The sequence below is a fragment of the Dermacentor variabilis genome, chromosome 11 (genome assembly GCF_050947875.1).
Source record: "Dermacentor variabilis isolate Ectoservices chromosome 11, ASM5094787v1, whole genome shotgun sequence".
NCBI classification, from domain to species: Eukaryota; Metazoa; Arthropoda; class Arachnida; order Ixodida; family Ixodidae; genus Dermacentor; species Dermacentor variabilis.
This window is the reverse complement of record NC_134578.1, coordinates 68,842,327-68,855,348: the sequence shown is the minus strand read 5'-3', so window position 1 is coordinate 68,855,348 and position 13,022 is coordinate 68,842,327. Positions and strand designations below refer to the sequence as shown.

At 46.0% G+C, this 13,022-nt stretch overlaps 1 protein-coding gene and 1 pseudogene across 2 annotated transcripts in view; both read left to right on the top strand.

Moving 5' to 3' along the window:
* Positions 1–542: 542 nt before the first annotated feature.
* The window catches only part of RyR (Ryanodine receptor), a 313,565-nt gene continuing 301,085 nt past the window's right edge, over positions 543–13,022 (top strand). For both annotated transcript variants that reach the window (XM_075673606.1, XM_075673605.1), the window contains exon 1: positions 543–1,114. In XM_075673606.1, the coding sequence (XP_075529721.1) occupies positions 1,061–1,114 (54 nt within the window). In that variant the 5' untranslated portion in view covers positions 543–1,060. The remainder of the gene's footprint in view (positions 1,115–13,022) is intronic.
* LOC142565087 (U2 spliceosomal RNA) lies at positions 12,721–12,900 on the top strand (annotated as a pseudogene).

Here is a 13,022-nt window from a genome sequence, read left to right as displayed (position 1 = left end):
CACATGTTGTGGCGAGGCCTTCTACCACACTGCTTCACTGTACGAGTTAACGCTCCCATCAAGGCTGAACTCCACACTCTAAAGGAAGTGTATACCCTTTGGAGCGTATATCTGCCACACAACGATAATCGTCATCTGCCTTGCTTGCGTTTCCTTTCTTGAAAACGCCGTGCCCGCTACTTTCCTGTCGGCAATGCTATGTCATGATGATAACGCGCATGCCGTTCGTTGCTGGGAAGTACCGGGATCGCAGCGTTAACGAAAGGCGGACGAGACAGACGACGTTTATCGCTTTGTGGGTGTAAGCTTTTCTTAGAGTGCTGCGCTTCTGTAGGGTTCCCTCGTTCCCTGGCGCCCTCTACCCTCGTCGCTCAAAAACATTCCAATTCCGCTCAACACGCCCACGGTGGGCTGCTCGGAAGAGCAACCTGCGACCGCATGCGAAGCGATCCCGGGCCGGCGAGATAAAAAAAGACCCCGCGGTGCCTGCCAGAGCCGGGGGAGCAAGTCGCCAAGTGATCAAGGCGCCGCCGCTGCCGCAGCAGTCGCCCCCCGCTTCCAAGCTCCGCGTTTGCGAGGGCGCTCGCCGGCGATCGAAGGCGGCAGCCCCGCCAGCCACGGCTCGGCCAGCAGCGGGAGCAGCGTGCGCTCGGTGTCAGAGCGCGCCGGACGTGCCCGTGCCCGAACCGCGACGCACGCCGAATGGAGCGGCCCGGGGGAAGAATACCGTAAGGAGAGAACAACGACGTCGTCTCATCGACTTGCCGGCCGGCCGGTCGCTCGAGGAGGGGAGAGGGTGGTGTGCTGTTCGCTGTGGTGGGGGAGGAGGAGGCGGTGAATAAGATTACCGAGGGAAGCAGCACCCGTTGCTCCCCTTTTTTTTTTCCTTTCCTCCTTTTACGGGCGAGGAGCAAGCCTGGCTTGACCCGGCGGCGGCGTGAAAGTGCGTGTCGGTGTTCGGCGGCTTTTCTTTCTTTTTTTTTTTCTTTGACCCTTCTCCAGTGCCGGTGTTGTTTGTCGGCGTTGCGACACGGCGGCACGCAGCTAGGCCTAACCAGCCATGGGGGACGCCGAAGGGTCGTCCGAACAGGACGACGTGTCATTCCTCCGCACGGTAAGTGACAAATGCGTTGAAAGACGTGGTGCCGATAGCTACCTGTAGGGGTATAAATGTGCGATGTAAAGTGAATGAACGGACCCCCCTGGTGATCCATTCCTTTAAAAAAGAAAGGGCGGCAACACAGAGTCGAAAAGATCACATGAAGAGACGGAAGATAGTACATGTGCAACTTCTTCCTGACGCCAGAAGCTTTCCTGTACTATTGAAGCGTTCAGTATTTACAAAGTCGAAATCGCTTCTTGATTTCCGCGAAGTGAGCATTAGCTTCCGGGATCTGCTACATGACATTGCTCTTCAAAAATTTTATTGAAGGAACATTCGAGTGCGCGATATGTTTACGCCAATGTCTAGTGGCGTCTGCTGAAGACATTGAAGCTTTAATAAGAAACTTTGCGAGTGTCACATAACTATACGCAGATGTCTCCTTTAGTGAATTCACTGGCTTGGTATCAGCTCAAAGCGCTTTTAGTAGTTCATTATTTCTGTGCATTGTTAGTTTTCTCGTATTACCGAATTGGTCAGTATGCGAAGCAGCGTAGCTCTTGTAGGACAGAAAAAAAAAAAGAAATCTTACGCGCAAAGCGGGGAGGTAGGTAAATATATTCCCTGCGCTTAGCGACACGCTGGGGACTTGGAAGATGCTCGAAGGAGACACGATTTGGCTTCGAGTGTTTGCAGACGGACCATGGCAAGCGTCCAAGGCACGGGCGAGAATAGTTGCTGGCCCTGTATTGTTTCACCCTCGCTTGTTGATGTTCACGCTTCGAATGTCTCGAGTGGAACACTGTAGGAGGAACTGCTAATCTCTGCAGGTTACTCCTATGCACCCGCTTTTGCTACGCATTTATTACTAAGGTTTAGTAACGGGACATTGTCGTAGTGAAGCCCTCATAAATGCACTGCGTCCTGACCACGCAGCAAGGAACACCATATGTTCATTCTACGCATGTATTGCATGCATGCGCGGTAAGGATTGGAGGTTACGTTTATTTGGCAAGCGGGTCCTTGATAAGGAATAAGCATTCGAGTGCCACGATCCGACAATAACTATGGCAGGTTCAGCATTTTTGCGTATACGAATGACATGGGCTTAAAATTTCCACCAAGGCATTTCGAACACTACCTGCGAATGAATTACGTCATCACGTCTGCGACATTTTTCCCCAAAGTGCTTTTACCTCCGGTGAAGAACAACTTTATTGAAGAATAAAACGCTCAATGGGTGGAGCCCCTAGACAAGGGCCCCACTGGCTTCCGCGCGCCGTTTTGCTGGTCGGATGATGGCCCTTTGGACCTCTTCCTGGGAAGCTGGACAGCGACGCCTCTCATTGTGTGTGCTCCGTGATTTCTGTGTTTGTCTTTTGTGTATATGCCGCGCATGCCCATGAGATGTGTTCTATGGATGGCGAGGCGCCGCACCATGGCCATGTGTCCGTATATCTTTCGGTATAAATTTTATGGAGAATGTGCAGGTTGTAATATGTATAGGTTCGCAGCTTTCTCCATATAACCTGTTGTTCCGTACTGAGGTTCTTATCTGGGGGTGGTAGCTTCATTCTATTTCCTCTGTGATAGTTTAAAATTGCAGAGCAGTTCTGGTCGATCGGGATCAAATCGTAAGAGGCGTTCTGTGAGCACCCGCGGTGTGTAGCATGCGCACGAGCTACTCTGTCACTCTCTTCGTTTCCCCTGATTCCTTCACTACTGGGTACCCATAAAAGGTAAAATCTGGCTCGAGGTCTTATATCTCGTATAATCCTATAGGCTGCGGTGCATACTCATCCCCTGAGCGTGCCGCTTGAGACTCTGATAGGATAAGTAATTTTTTACAGCTTCTGTAAGTTGTTAGACTGAACATCGGTCGCATATTTATAATCAGCTGCTGATATGCCGCGTTACTCTTTGGCATTGTGCTCATTATCCTTTTTCAAATGAATGTCCGTTGGGTACATGTACAGCCTATCGGGTTACCGCGATTGTTTTTATTCAGTGGGTGCGTGGGTGAGCTTGGCACCATAGATGGCGTCCGCTGCTCATTCTCTCTCGAGCAAACAGCACACGGCAATGATAGGCAAGCTCAGTCTTACATACGAGCAAACTATACAGACAGTGCATAGCAAAAATAGGCTCGCTCAAACGCACGAACCAACTAGATAGAATCATCGAATAAAAACCAAGTAAATGTACCAACGCGCTAGCGCATAGTTTGCATAAAGATCAAGAGTGTGTATTGTACATCACAACACACAGAATTTGTATACTAAGTAATGTCAATTAGGAATACAGAGCAGTCACTTGCAGTTCACTTATAGCTCAAACAAGGATCGTCTTTATGATACCCTATATACAAGGTGACACAAAGCTTTATAAAATGAAATTGTTGACCCTCTAGCAAAGTTAAGTGCAATCGCAGGCAAGTTATGGCCTTAACCGCGTAAGTCCCACATAGAAACCTACATGTCTTCAAGAAAGCTCCCCTAAAGGTGTTTCGTCGAATAATATCACGCGTCTCATAATAGCGATAGCACTCTGCATACATTTAATGCTGTTCGACCCAAATAGGAATAAATATCTGTTTGGTAGAAAGTTCTCCTTCAATTTCGATCGACTAAAGTATAGTCGGTCGTTCGGAACGAAAAAGAAAGAACCGCGTTTCATAATATAATGTTGTTCATTGATTGATCAGTCATTTTAAAGCTGAGAAACAGCAGCTAACATTTATTAAGCTCCGATACTCCCCTCCTAGGTCAAGAGCGTATTTTTGTTTTCAATCACCGCGCTCTTTTGTTGCAGTCGGATTTCATATTGCAGTTTTGTTCATATCAAGACTGGTGATCTCTTGTGGTGGCCAACGACCACCGAAGTAGTGACATAAACGTTTCTGCGAAAAGGAAGAAGTAGAGCGCTAGGTGTATCGAGCGAAGTGTTTGTTGAACATACCTTCAAGCACCACACTGGCACGCGCTCGAAACATTACTGAAGAGACCGGTGTCGATCGATGGGCATAAAGGTCTGTTCAACGTTGACTTTCGCCAGCTACCCGCACTCGCCATCAAGTCGACTTCGTTCATCATTTTTCCGCGCTGCTGCTCATGGTGCAATCATAACGTCCGCAGCCGTTGCAACGATCCCAATGCAAATGTTTTATTTCGTAATTTCAGTATAAACAATCTTATGTTCATCTTTAAATCACAATAAATCGGTGTATCTGTCAAATTTATATAAGTAAATGAACGTAAAACATGGTATGTCGTCGATACGCGTCTGCTAAATTGTAAACCCTCTAATGTCTGTATTCCTGTCAGCATGCTATGTAGTACTCGCCATTATTCTGACATCATTCTGTTTAGTATTTCGCGCTCGATGTGTGACCCCTTCATTTGCCGTAAGCTGTATTGGTCGTGTAGACCAGCCGAATCAAGCCGGCGAAACGTATAAGCAGGCTCCTTCGTATAAATGTTCTGCATTTGGACAGCCTTATCTCATATCTATTGCGGAACGCCACATAGGGGGTATCATAACGAAATATCGTTACTCGGCCACATCATGGACCCCGCCTTACTGAGTGCGGCGAGGTCCGTGATGTGGCCGAGTAGTCTGTATATTTATGTTCTTCTTACACTGGTTAACCATTGCATTCACTTGCTACGAAGCAGATTGTTGTATAGCTCCTATAACTAATAATTCAGTATTTTTGGCTACTCTAATCGTCCCAGCATTAGAATAAGGTATTGCATTCCTCGCTACTTTAGCTCCATTCTTAGCTTCTCTGAATATTCTTGCGTTTTGTATTACTATGGGTTCAAGTTGGATATTACACTAAAGCTGCGATTCTTGTTCTGCCAGCAGAGTCAGTAATATCACGTCTTTTTCAGGTAGCAGCTTTCGAAAACAACCAAGTCCTTCATTTAATGTCACATGTCGCAATAAAAGCAATCCTAATTGTTTAGCTATTTATTTTCATATCCTTCACGGCCGGCTGTCATGAATGTTGCGTGATGGGACGCAGAAAATCGATGATGGTAAAAAAGAGCAAATGAGAACAATCGAAAAAGAGAGAGAGAGATAGACGATATATAAAGGTTCGATGCATCAAGAAAAAAAACTATTTATTCTCATGCAGTTTGTCATTGTACGAGAAAACTTCCTGTGTTATAGCCAAAATGCCAAATCACGTAATATTATGCACTATGCCCTGCATTGTGCAGCAGGTGCCCAATATTGCGTATGTGAGCTCAACTCGGACACAGGTGTTAATAATACCTTTCGGGCAGACCATTCTAGTAATTGATTACACGTGGTGGCACAGACCGATTGAATGCTCGGTTTCAACCCTAGCGTTAATATAAACGAAAAACAGTTTCTTTCTTCATTCATTCGTTTCAGTGCACTCAACGGTGCTCTAATAACTACATCCCCACGTTTCATCAATGAGAACTGTTTCAAAAGTCTAGCACACCGATAACTCGACGGGTACTACACGGACGGTCCTTATAACGAAAGATGCGGGAGAAAAAAAAACGAGCAAACATACTTGGCTGCGTGATTCATTCGAGCAGCCCTATACGCGACAGCCAGAACCCTCCGTTGCACGCGCACAATGAAATGCCTCTCGCAGTTCTCAGCGGGGCCGGCTATGACGTGTCTCTTCAGACGCCGCAGCGAAGATGTCCCGCTGGAGCCACGTCTCCACCCTGCAGACACTTCGCAGCTGCCGCATAGCGCGCAAACACACAAACACACATCCAGGCCCACAGAGACGTACGGGGACCCGCGCTCCGCTGCGAACTGTGGTTCCAGCCAGGCAGCCCACGCTTGCTGGGGAGGGGGGGGGCCCGGAATAGCTGTGGGCTCCGAGGGGAGCGGCTTGACTCGGGGCAGGTCTGCGTCGCGCGAAAGAGTTCGCAAAGATTTGCGGGAGAGGAAAAGCGGTGCCTTTGGAGACGACGACGCCCGCAGTGCTCTTGGTTTTTATACCTGTACACCCGAGCTCCGGAAGACGGGGCAGTGTCTCTCTCTCTCTCCCGCGTAGCCCGCATTGCTGGGCGCTTCAGCGTCGGTGCAGTCAAAATAAGCCCCGGGCGACTCGCAGAGGGCTTCCTGGCGCCCTTGGGGGAATTCCGATCGGGCCACGGGCGGCGAGAGACGGGCTCCAGCGTTGGGCGCGATTAGAGAGAGGGGAGACGCGGTGCGTTTCCTGGCTTCGCCCACCGCGGTCCAGGTGGAACACTTTGGGCCCGCGGCTGACGAGCGCGGTGTAGTGATGCAACAAAGGCGGCGCGCGATATCTGAATGTGCGGCAGACGCATAATGCTAAGACGTTTGTATAATGCTTAGCGGTGTCTCGCGAAAATGTCTGAGCATCGAACGCGAAGTAGGCTACACATGATAACGGCGAAGAACGGCGGCTTCTTCAACAGGAGAATGCCCACAAATGCATTAGTTGCTAGGTTGTGTTACCTGAGATGTATATTTTAATTTGGCAGGCCCGAAATGTTTATTTGAGAGAGAGAAAAGAAAACAAGAGACAAGAAAGTTGCAACACATTGGTAAAAACCAAACATATAGGCTATACGAAGAATAACTTAGAGAAATTTAAAAACATATGTATTTCTTCTTAACAATGTTAAACCGCAATTTCTGCTGTTTCCCGTTTTGATTGGACCCTTTGTCCATAATAAAATAATCATAAAATAAAAGCAAGAGGCTACTAGCACGGGGGTTACAGCGGCTGCCGTACGACAAGCGTTTGGATGCGTATGTCTATCAGCATATATAGGAACACCAGGTATATCCCATATATGGCTACTGTCACGGTGATTCGAAGAATCTCATTACTATAGGGCGGGGGAAAACTTAAAAACCTGTGATTATATGAATGCTTTTTCAGAGATCATATTACTTCCTCAGCACACTGCGATGGAAGGCCATGATATTCAACCAGTCAGAACTGTAAAGAATCTCCACCTTTCAGAACCACTGTGATTCAAAGCTTATGGAAGCATTACCAGGCGAGGGGTCGAGATAAGCAGCGAACGTTTATTGATAGAAAAAAAAAAGCAGCCAAGGGATGCGGCGGGATCGTCATAGACATAAGTATAATTCAACAATACATAAATGGTGTTGTAATGAACACAATGAAGATAAAGTAGAAGAAGTCAAAATCCTCCGCGGCAATAAGGTGTAGTAAAATATCACTAGCACAATTAGGCTAGGCGACACTTTTTCGCCGGCCCATTTGAAAGGGGAAGCCTTTAGAAGTAATCATCATCATGGCTGAAACAACGTCGGAATTTACGTGTCTGTCCCTCCTTGTTTTGCCAGAAAGCCCGGGTTTATGGACATAGGAGAAAGTTCTGAATGGTATGACCGGAACGACCTGTGTACTAGTCGCGACCTCCCAAGGGGTACACGGCCACGTTTACACAAGGGTAGGCTCAGGCACCAAGAAAAAAGTTGGCCTCACAATTGTTTGTTGCTTCTGTATGCTGCTAGATACCGCATTGCTCAATTTTGCTTGCTAAGAATCCGTTATGTAGTATTTTACTACGATGGACTATGTACAGACAACCTGCTTTGAATCTGGGATTATGGAGGAACTTAGTTGTATATGTTTCTCACTGCACAAGTGTTCTTTGCAGCGAAAGCTGTGTATGACTAACCTTCCGAAGTTCTTTCGGCGTCCGGCAACAGAAACAGACTTAGCCATTTCTAACAAACAGCAATGATTCCAGTACATTTGGTTCCCAAACAGAAAGCGCGAGGCAAATTCCATATCCGGGATGTTTCACCACAAGCTCATGTTTGTGGCAATTTTTCAGTACGCTATATTGAACGCTTTCACAGCGTTGTTCTGGCAAGTATGTGTCTGCTGGGCTGCCGGAGCAGTGAATGACGGCTCGTCGCAACTGACGCCAGATCCATACTCCGAAAAATCGCACATCAACTCTTGTTATTGCTGTTTCATGAAGCTCTGAACGTGCGCTCTACTGTGATGCACAGCAATAATATGGATCATTGACTCAAAATGCAATTTTAATTTGCTGAATGGCCTTTCCAGGGGTAAGCGCACATGTCTACAGCGTACTCGTTTAAGCGACTCCTGCGCAAACTACTTCTAACACAAATTGCAAATGGTGCAATTCCTATATGTTGCAAGTGTGAGTGCTGTATCAGGGCGATGGCTTGCGTCGTATTTTTTGCGTCCGCGTGCATTTTGCGGCCGGAAAAGCAATCCTCAAATTTGCTTTAACTTTACTTGTCAGATGCTGAAATGTTGCGACAGAATATTGGACCTTGGAGAGCAGAGCTGCTAATTTTCTTTGCGCACAACGAAGGGGTTGTTATTAGTCCTTCATCCGGGACACTGAATTATCCAGGAAGGTCTAGATGCTCGTTTTTGTACGCTTGTGTTTGTTAGTTATGCATGCTGTGTGCGTGTGTATGTTTACGAGTGGGCAATTTCATGCATTCACCGAGCAAGTCGTCCGTGGTGGATAGTTCTGCAGGCAAACTAATCAATCACTGTGCTAATTACGCTACCGTTCAAACAACCGTTCTTTACTTATTTATTTATTGTTGTAGAATTGCACTTTCCATGGCCGCAAGACAAAGGCGAAAAACACATCATTTTTCGTTATATACAACTGTGCTTTCCATTACAAGGTTAAAGAAATTAAGTTCATCAATATTACGTGCCAAAACCGCCATATCATTACGACGTGCGCCGTAGTGGAGGGCTGTGGATTTATTTCGACCAACCCTGCTATTCTTCTACTGTGCGCACGATGCGCCAGCGTTCCTTTCTTGTTCTCTTTTTTTTTTCATTTCGTCACCGAAACGCGCCCACCGCGTGCGCAAAAAGCGACCGCGACCTTTCGCTTTGCAAAGCGACTCCATGCAGAGCCGCTATGCTACCGCGGCGGGTCATTACACAGGGTTAAATACATTCAGTAAAATGCTGTTTAGAGAGTAACAGCTCGCGCTGGTGCGGCAACACCTGTCTCCTTTCAATTGAGATCTCGGCTCACTTTTCCAGCTCTGACATGCGCCGTAAGTGTCTGAATGTTTCAGCCGCTGTGCGAGAGTTTTCGCTGTTCCTTAGGGAGAACAGGCGCTAACGGGCCGGCTGTTGTTCTCCCGCGAGGGTCGTTACGGACTTAGCGGTAACTGCGCTCGCCCGTGCCCATGATGGACTCCCTCACGAGCTCGTTATATTCGGGGCTCTTTCCGTGCAGTTCCCCGAAATACAGGTACGGGCCGAAATCCCGGAAGCCCAAACGCTTGATCGCATGCTATACCGACTGCACAGTTGTCCTGACAGTTATGCTCATATTAACTGCGTGACTTTAAAAATCACTGGCGAAACTCGTGCGAAATAGGAAGGCGAAGAATTTCTGACGTGTTATCTCACTCTTAAGGACATAGCGGGCCAAAGAGGAGGGCGAGCGCTTTTACAAAGGTTTGGTTGATTTGATCGCAACATGCCTGTAACTGTGGTTGTTTGCTTACTGCTGGTGCAATGATGTGCGTTTCGAAATTTAAAATAAAGCGATTTTCTCTTCAATGTGTAAGCAAAGCGATCATTTTCCACTGAATAAATCTAAATTAGCCACAGCAGTGTCAAGGATCGTGAATAAATGATAAGATAGCTTGCTCCCGTATTGAAAAAAGAACGCGCGAATTTCCTCGGCAACGAGGCAACACATATATATGTCGCGAAAGTAAACAAACATTGGATTTGAGAAAAATAGAGAATGTTCAGAAATGTTATATCTTCTAGAAGCTATTGAAAGACCTAACATATGCGGTAGAAAAAGAAATTGATGAAAAATAATTGACTCATTAGAACAGTGAAGAGAGCTGTTCAGAAAGAAACAAACTGACACAAACAGTACATAAAATTCTGGTCTTCGACCATATTTGAAAGCAATATTGGCGTTCTGAACTCACGCAGCCCATATATAGCGTGCTGAATTAAAGGTTAGTTTAAAGCTTTGTCTCTGTTTTCTTTTCTCGCTCTGGAGACAGTATAAGTACAACTAAAGAACTCAATTAGTACATGCAAACGCTCAACAATAGCAAGAAACACAATTATTTTTGATGTGCCACATATACTGATGTCACGGGAAGTGCCTGTACTAGCACAACTCACATCATGCACTGCGTGACGCCTCCCAGTTGTGCTGCTTTTGAAAACCAATTTAGATAACTATATACGAGTACTCCACGTCTATCCCGTGGCGAATATTCGAGCCTGTGGCAGAAAGAGTCGGTTAGAAAGGACATTTTTATTTTGTGTCTCAAACATTACTAAAACAAATTTGTTGCTTGAACGGAGAGCATACACGGAATGTGTCCCGTTGCCAAACATTTACTCAGATCAAGAAATATTGCGTAAATTGTTCATTTCTTGATTCGACAGTAGTGAGCTGCACGCACTCAATGCCAATTGGCCAGTTTCCCTGCTTACTTCACAATACAGAGCACATCCACAGTGTCATAGGTCGCGTAATATGGATTGCTATAGACTTTTCTAATGGACAGACGTCATCCCACACGAAAACGCACTGAACGCTTAGTAGTATACGCATAATGGCCATGCAAGAGCAATTCTTTTATAGGACTATAGTAATCCAAAGCGTAATATAGAGGTTACTGTAACCACATATTTTGTTTACAGCAACACCACCTCAGTAACTCTCCTCATAGGCCGAAATACGTTCCTGTTGTTCGAATGTATTTGCGATGTCTAAGGTATACGAAGTAAGCTAAAGGCTTACATCTTCTGTCAACTTTATGGGCACGAGTTTGACGGCTCGCGCTGACATATGTCACATTCTGAACATTGCATCCTGATACGTATATTATGCTGTCACCAAATCGTTCCTGCTAACAGCTCTGTAGCTGTAGCTCTAACTTTCCCGAGACGCGCTGGACGCATTGGGATACTTCAACATTTTATGCTGTGTTATGTATGTGTTATGGTGTTATGCGCGTTGGCCAACAGTCGTATGTTCTGTGTCTACGATTTCTTTTATTATCGCTTTCACCATGCTACAGGCTCCACTTGGTACCAATCAAACCTCCCCAGTTTTCATTATACTATCTATCTATCTATCTATCTATCTATCTATCTATCTATCTATCTATCTATCTATTTATCTATCTATCTATCTATCTATCTATCTATCTATCTATCTATCTATCTATCTATCTATCTATCTATCTATCTATCTATCTATCTATCTATCTATCTATCTATCTATCTATCTATCTATCTATCTATCTATCTATCTGTTCGTCTATCTTTCTTTCCCTCTCGATGCTGGCCAAAATGACATAAGAACTATGGCGATACCGATGATTAATATATAAGCAACCACCAGAAGAAATACATTGGCATCATTCCTAAAGTTCACGTCTAAAAAAATGTACCACCATTCCTAAACTCAGGTACGAAAGAAATGTTCTGTCACTTCTAATGCACCCGACGAAACAAATATTCTAGTTCGCAGAATATAAATTCTTTGGCAGGTTGCAAATTAACTGCTCTTGAGTGCCACCTGCCAAGCACGATGCACAGGCGAATGCGGACGCAAAGGCACCAAAGCACGAAAACACGACGGAACTCTAATACGCCAACACGTAGAAAATATCGCCTTTCCCGCTGACGCACACGCCTTTCATCTCACTAATTCTGATTTTTAGCCGAGCGGAACCCAGAAGAACATGCTTCCTGATTGAAAAAAAAAAATGAGACCACACCTCCCACGCACGGTTTACTTATATATGTAATACTGCAGATTTCTCCCCTGGTAGTTTGGCACCCTTCGCTTGAAACATGCGCTGCACGTAACTAAAGCTACGCTATATTCAGCGCCGCTCCCATTCGCTCAGCGGGAGCATCGGTATTCCCTTAAGTGCTCGCGTAAATGGCGCCACGTCGTCAGCGGCGTGCAAAGCGGCAACCTGTTCCTCTGAAGCGCGCAGTGTTTACCTGACTTAGTGTCGGCTCTCTAGGCTGTGCTCATAACGCTTCCTAAAGTACCTCCAGTGAGGTACTTCAGGAAGGCGATATGCAGTCCTCTTGGCCTTTGAGGGAACATTTATTCAAGCGCGTAGTTACAAGGCTTAAAACTGCGTGTTAAAAGAAAGCTATTAGCCGAACCGTGGCTACCACTATACGACGACGGAAAATCGAGAAAAAATGCAAGATCACGCGTGGTATCACGCAAGTGATTAGCTGAACGCAGTGGCACTTAAATGTTTTTTTGGGACACCACCGGCTGGATAATTCATTTTATTCAACTTAAAAAAAATACTTAAGCCATTCCACTTTCTGAAAATGGATGACCAGCGAAGCTGTTTAATATAAGACACATAGGTTACACACAATTTTGAACATAGGTACGGACTCATTTGCCGTGATCTTTATGTAAATTCGCGTGTGCGACAGGACTGCCGACCACAGGAGCCAGGGGAAACTATACAAGCGTGACATTTCGGCGGGACCGCCACCACGGGGGAGCGGAAGGAAAGGAAAGGAGATGCGCAAGCGCTTGGAACGCCGACAAAGAGAGGGCGGTGCGAACGTAGACATGGCCGACGCGGGTCAAAGTGTAGCATCTTTTACTATGAGCCTAATAACTGATACGGGTAGTATTTGGACCTAACATATTGAAATTATTTTTGCAAGTTGGCGGAGTGCTTGAAGCCTGCTTCACGTCGGCCGCGGGTCAGCCCGGTATTGCACCATCTTCGGGATGGGCCCACGGATTTTGGTCAACGGACATAAATCCGCTGGAAACTAGTCAGAGCTTTGCTGTAATGAAAGAAAGGGGCGTAGTCACCTGAAAACGATAACGGCTTCTCCTGTTCACGTAATAGTAATAATAATAAT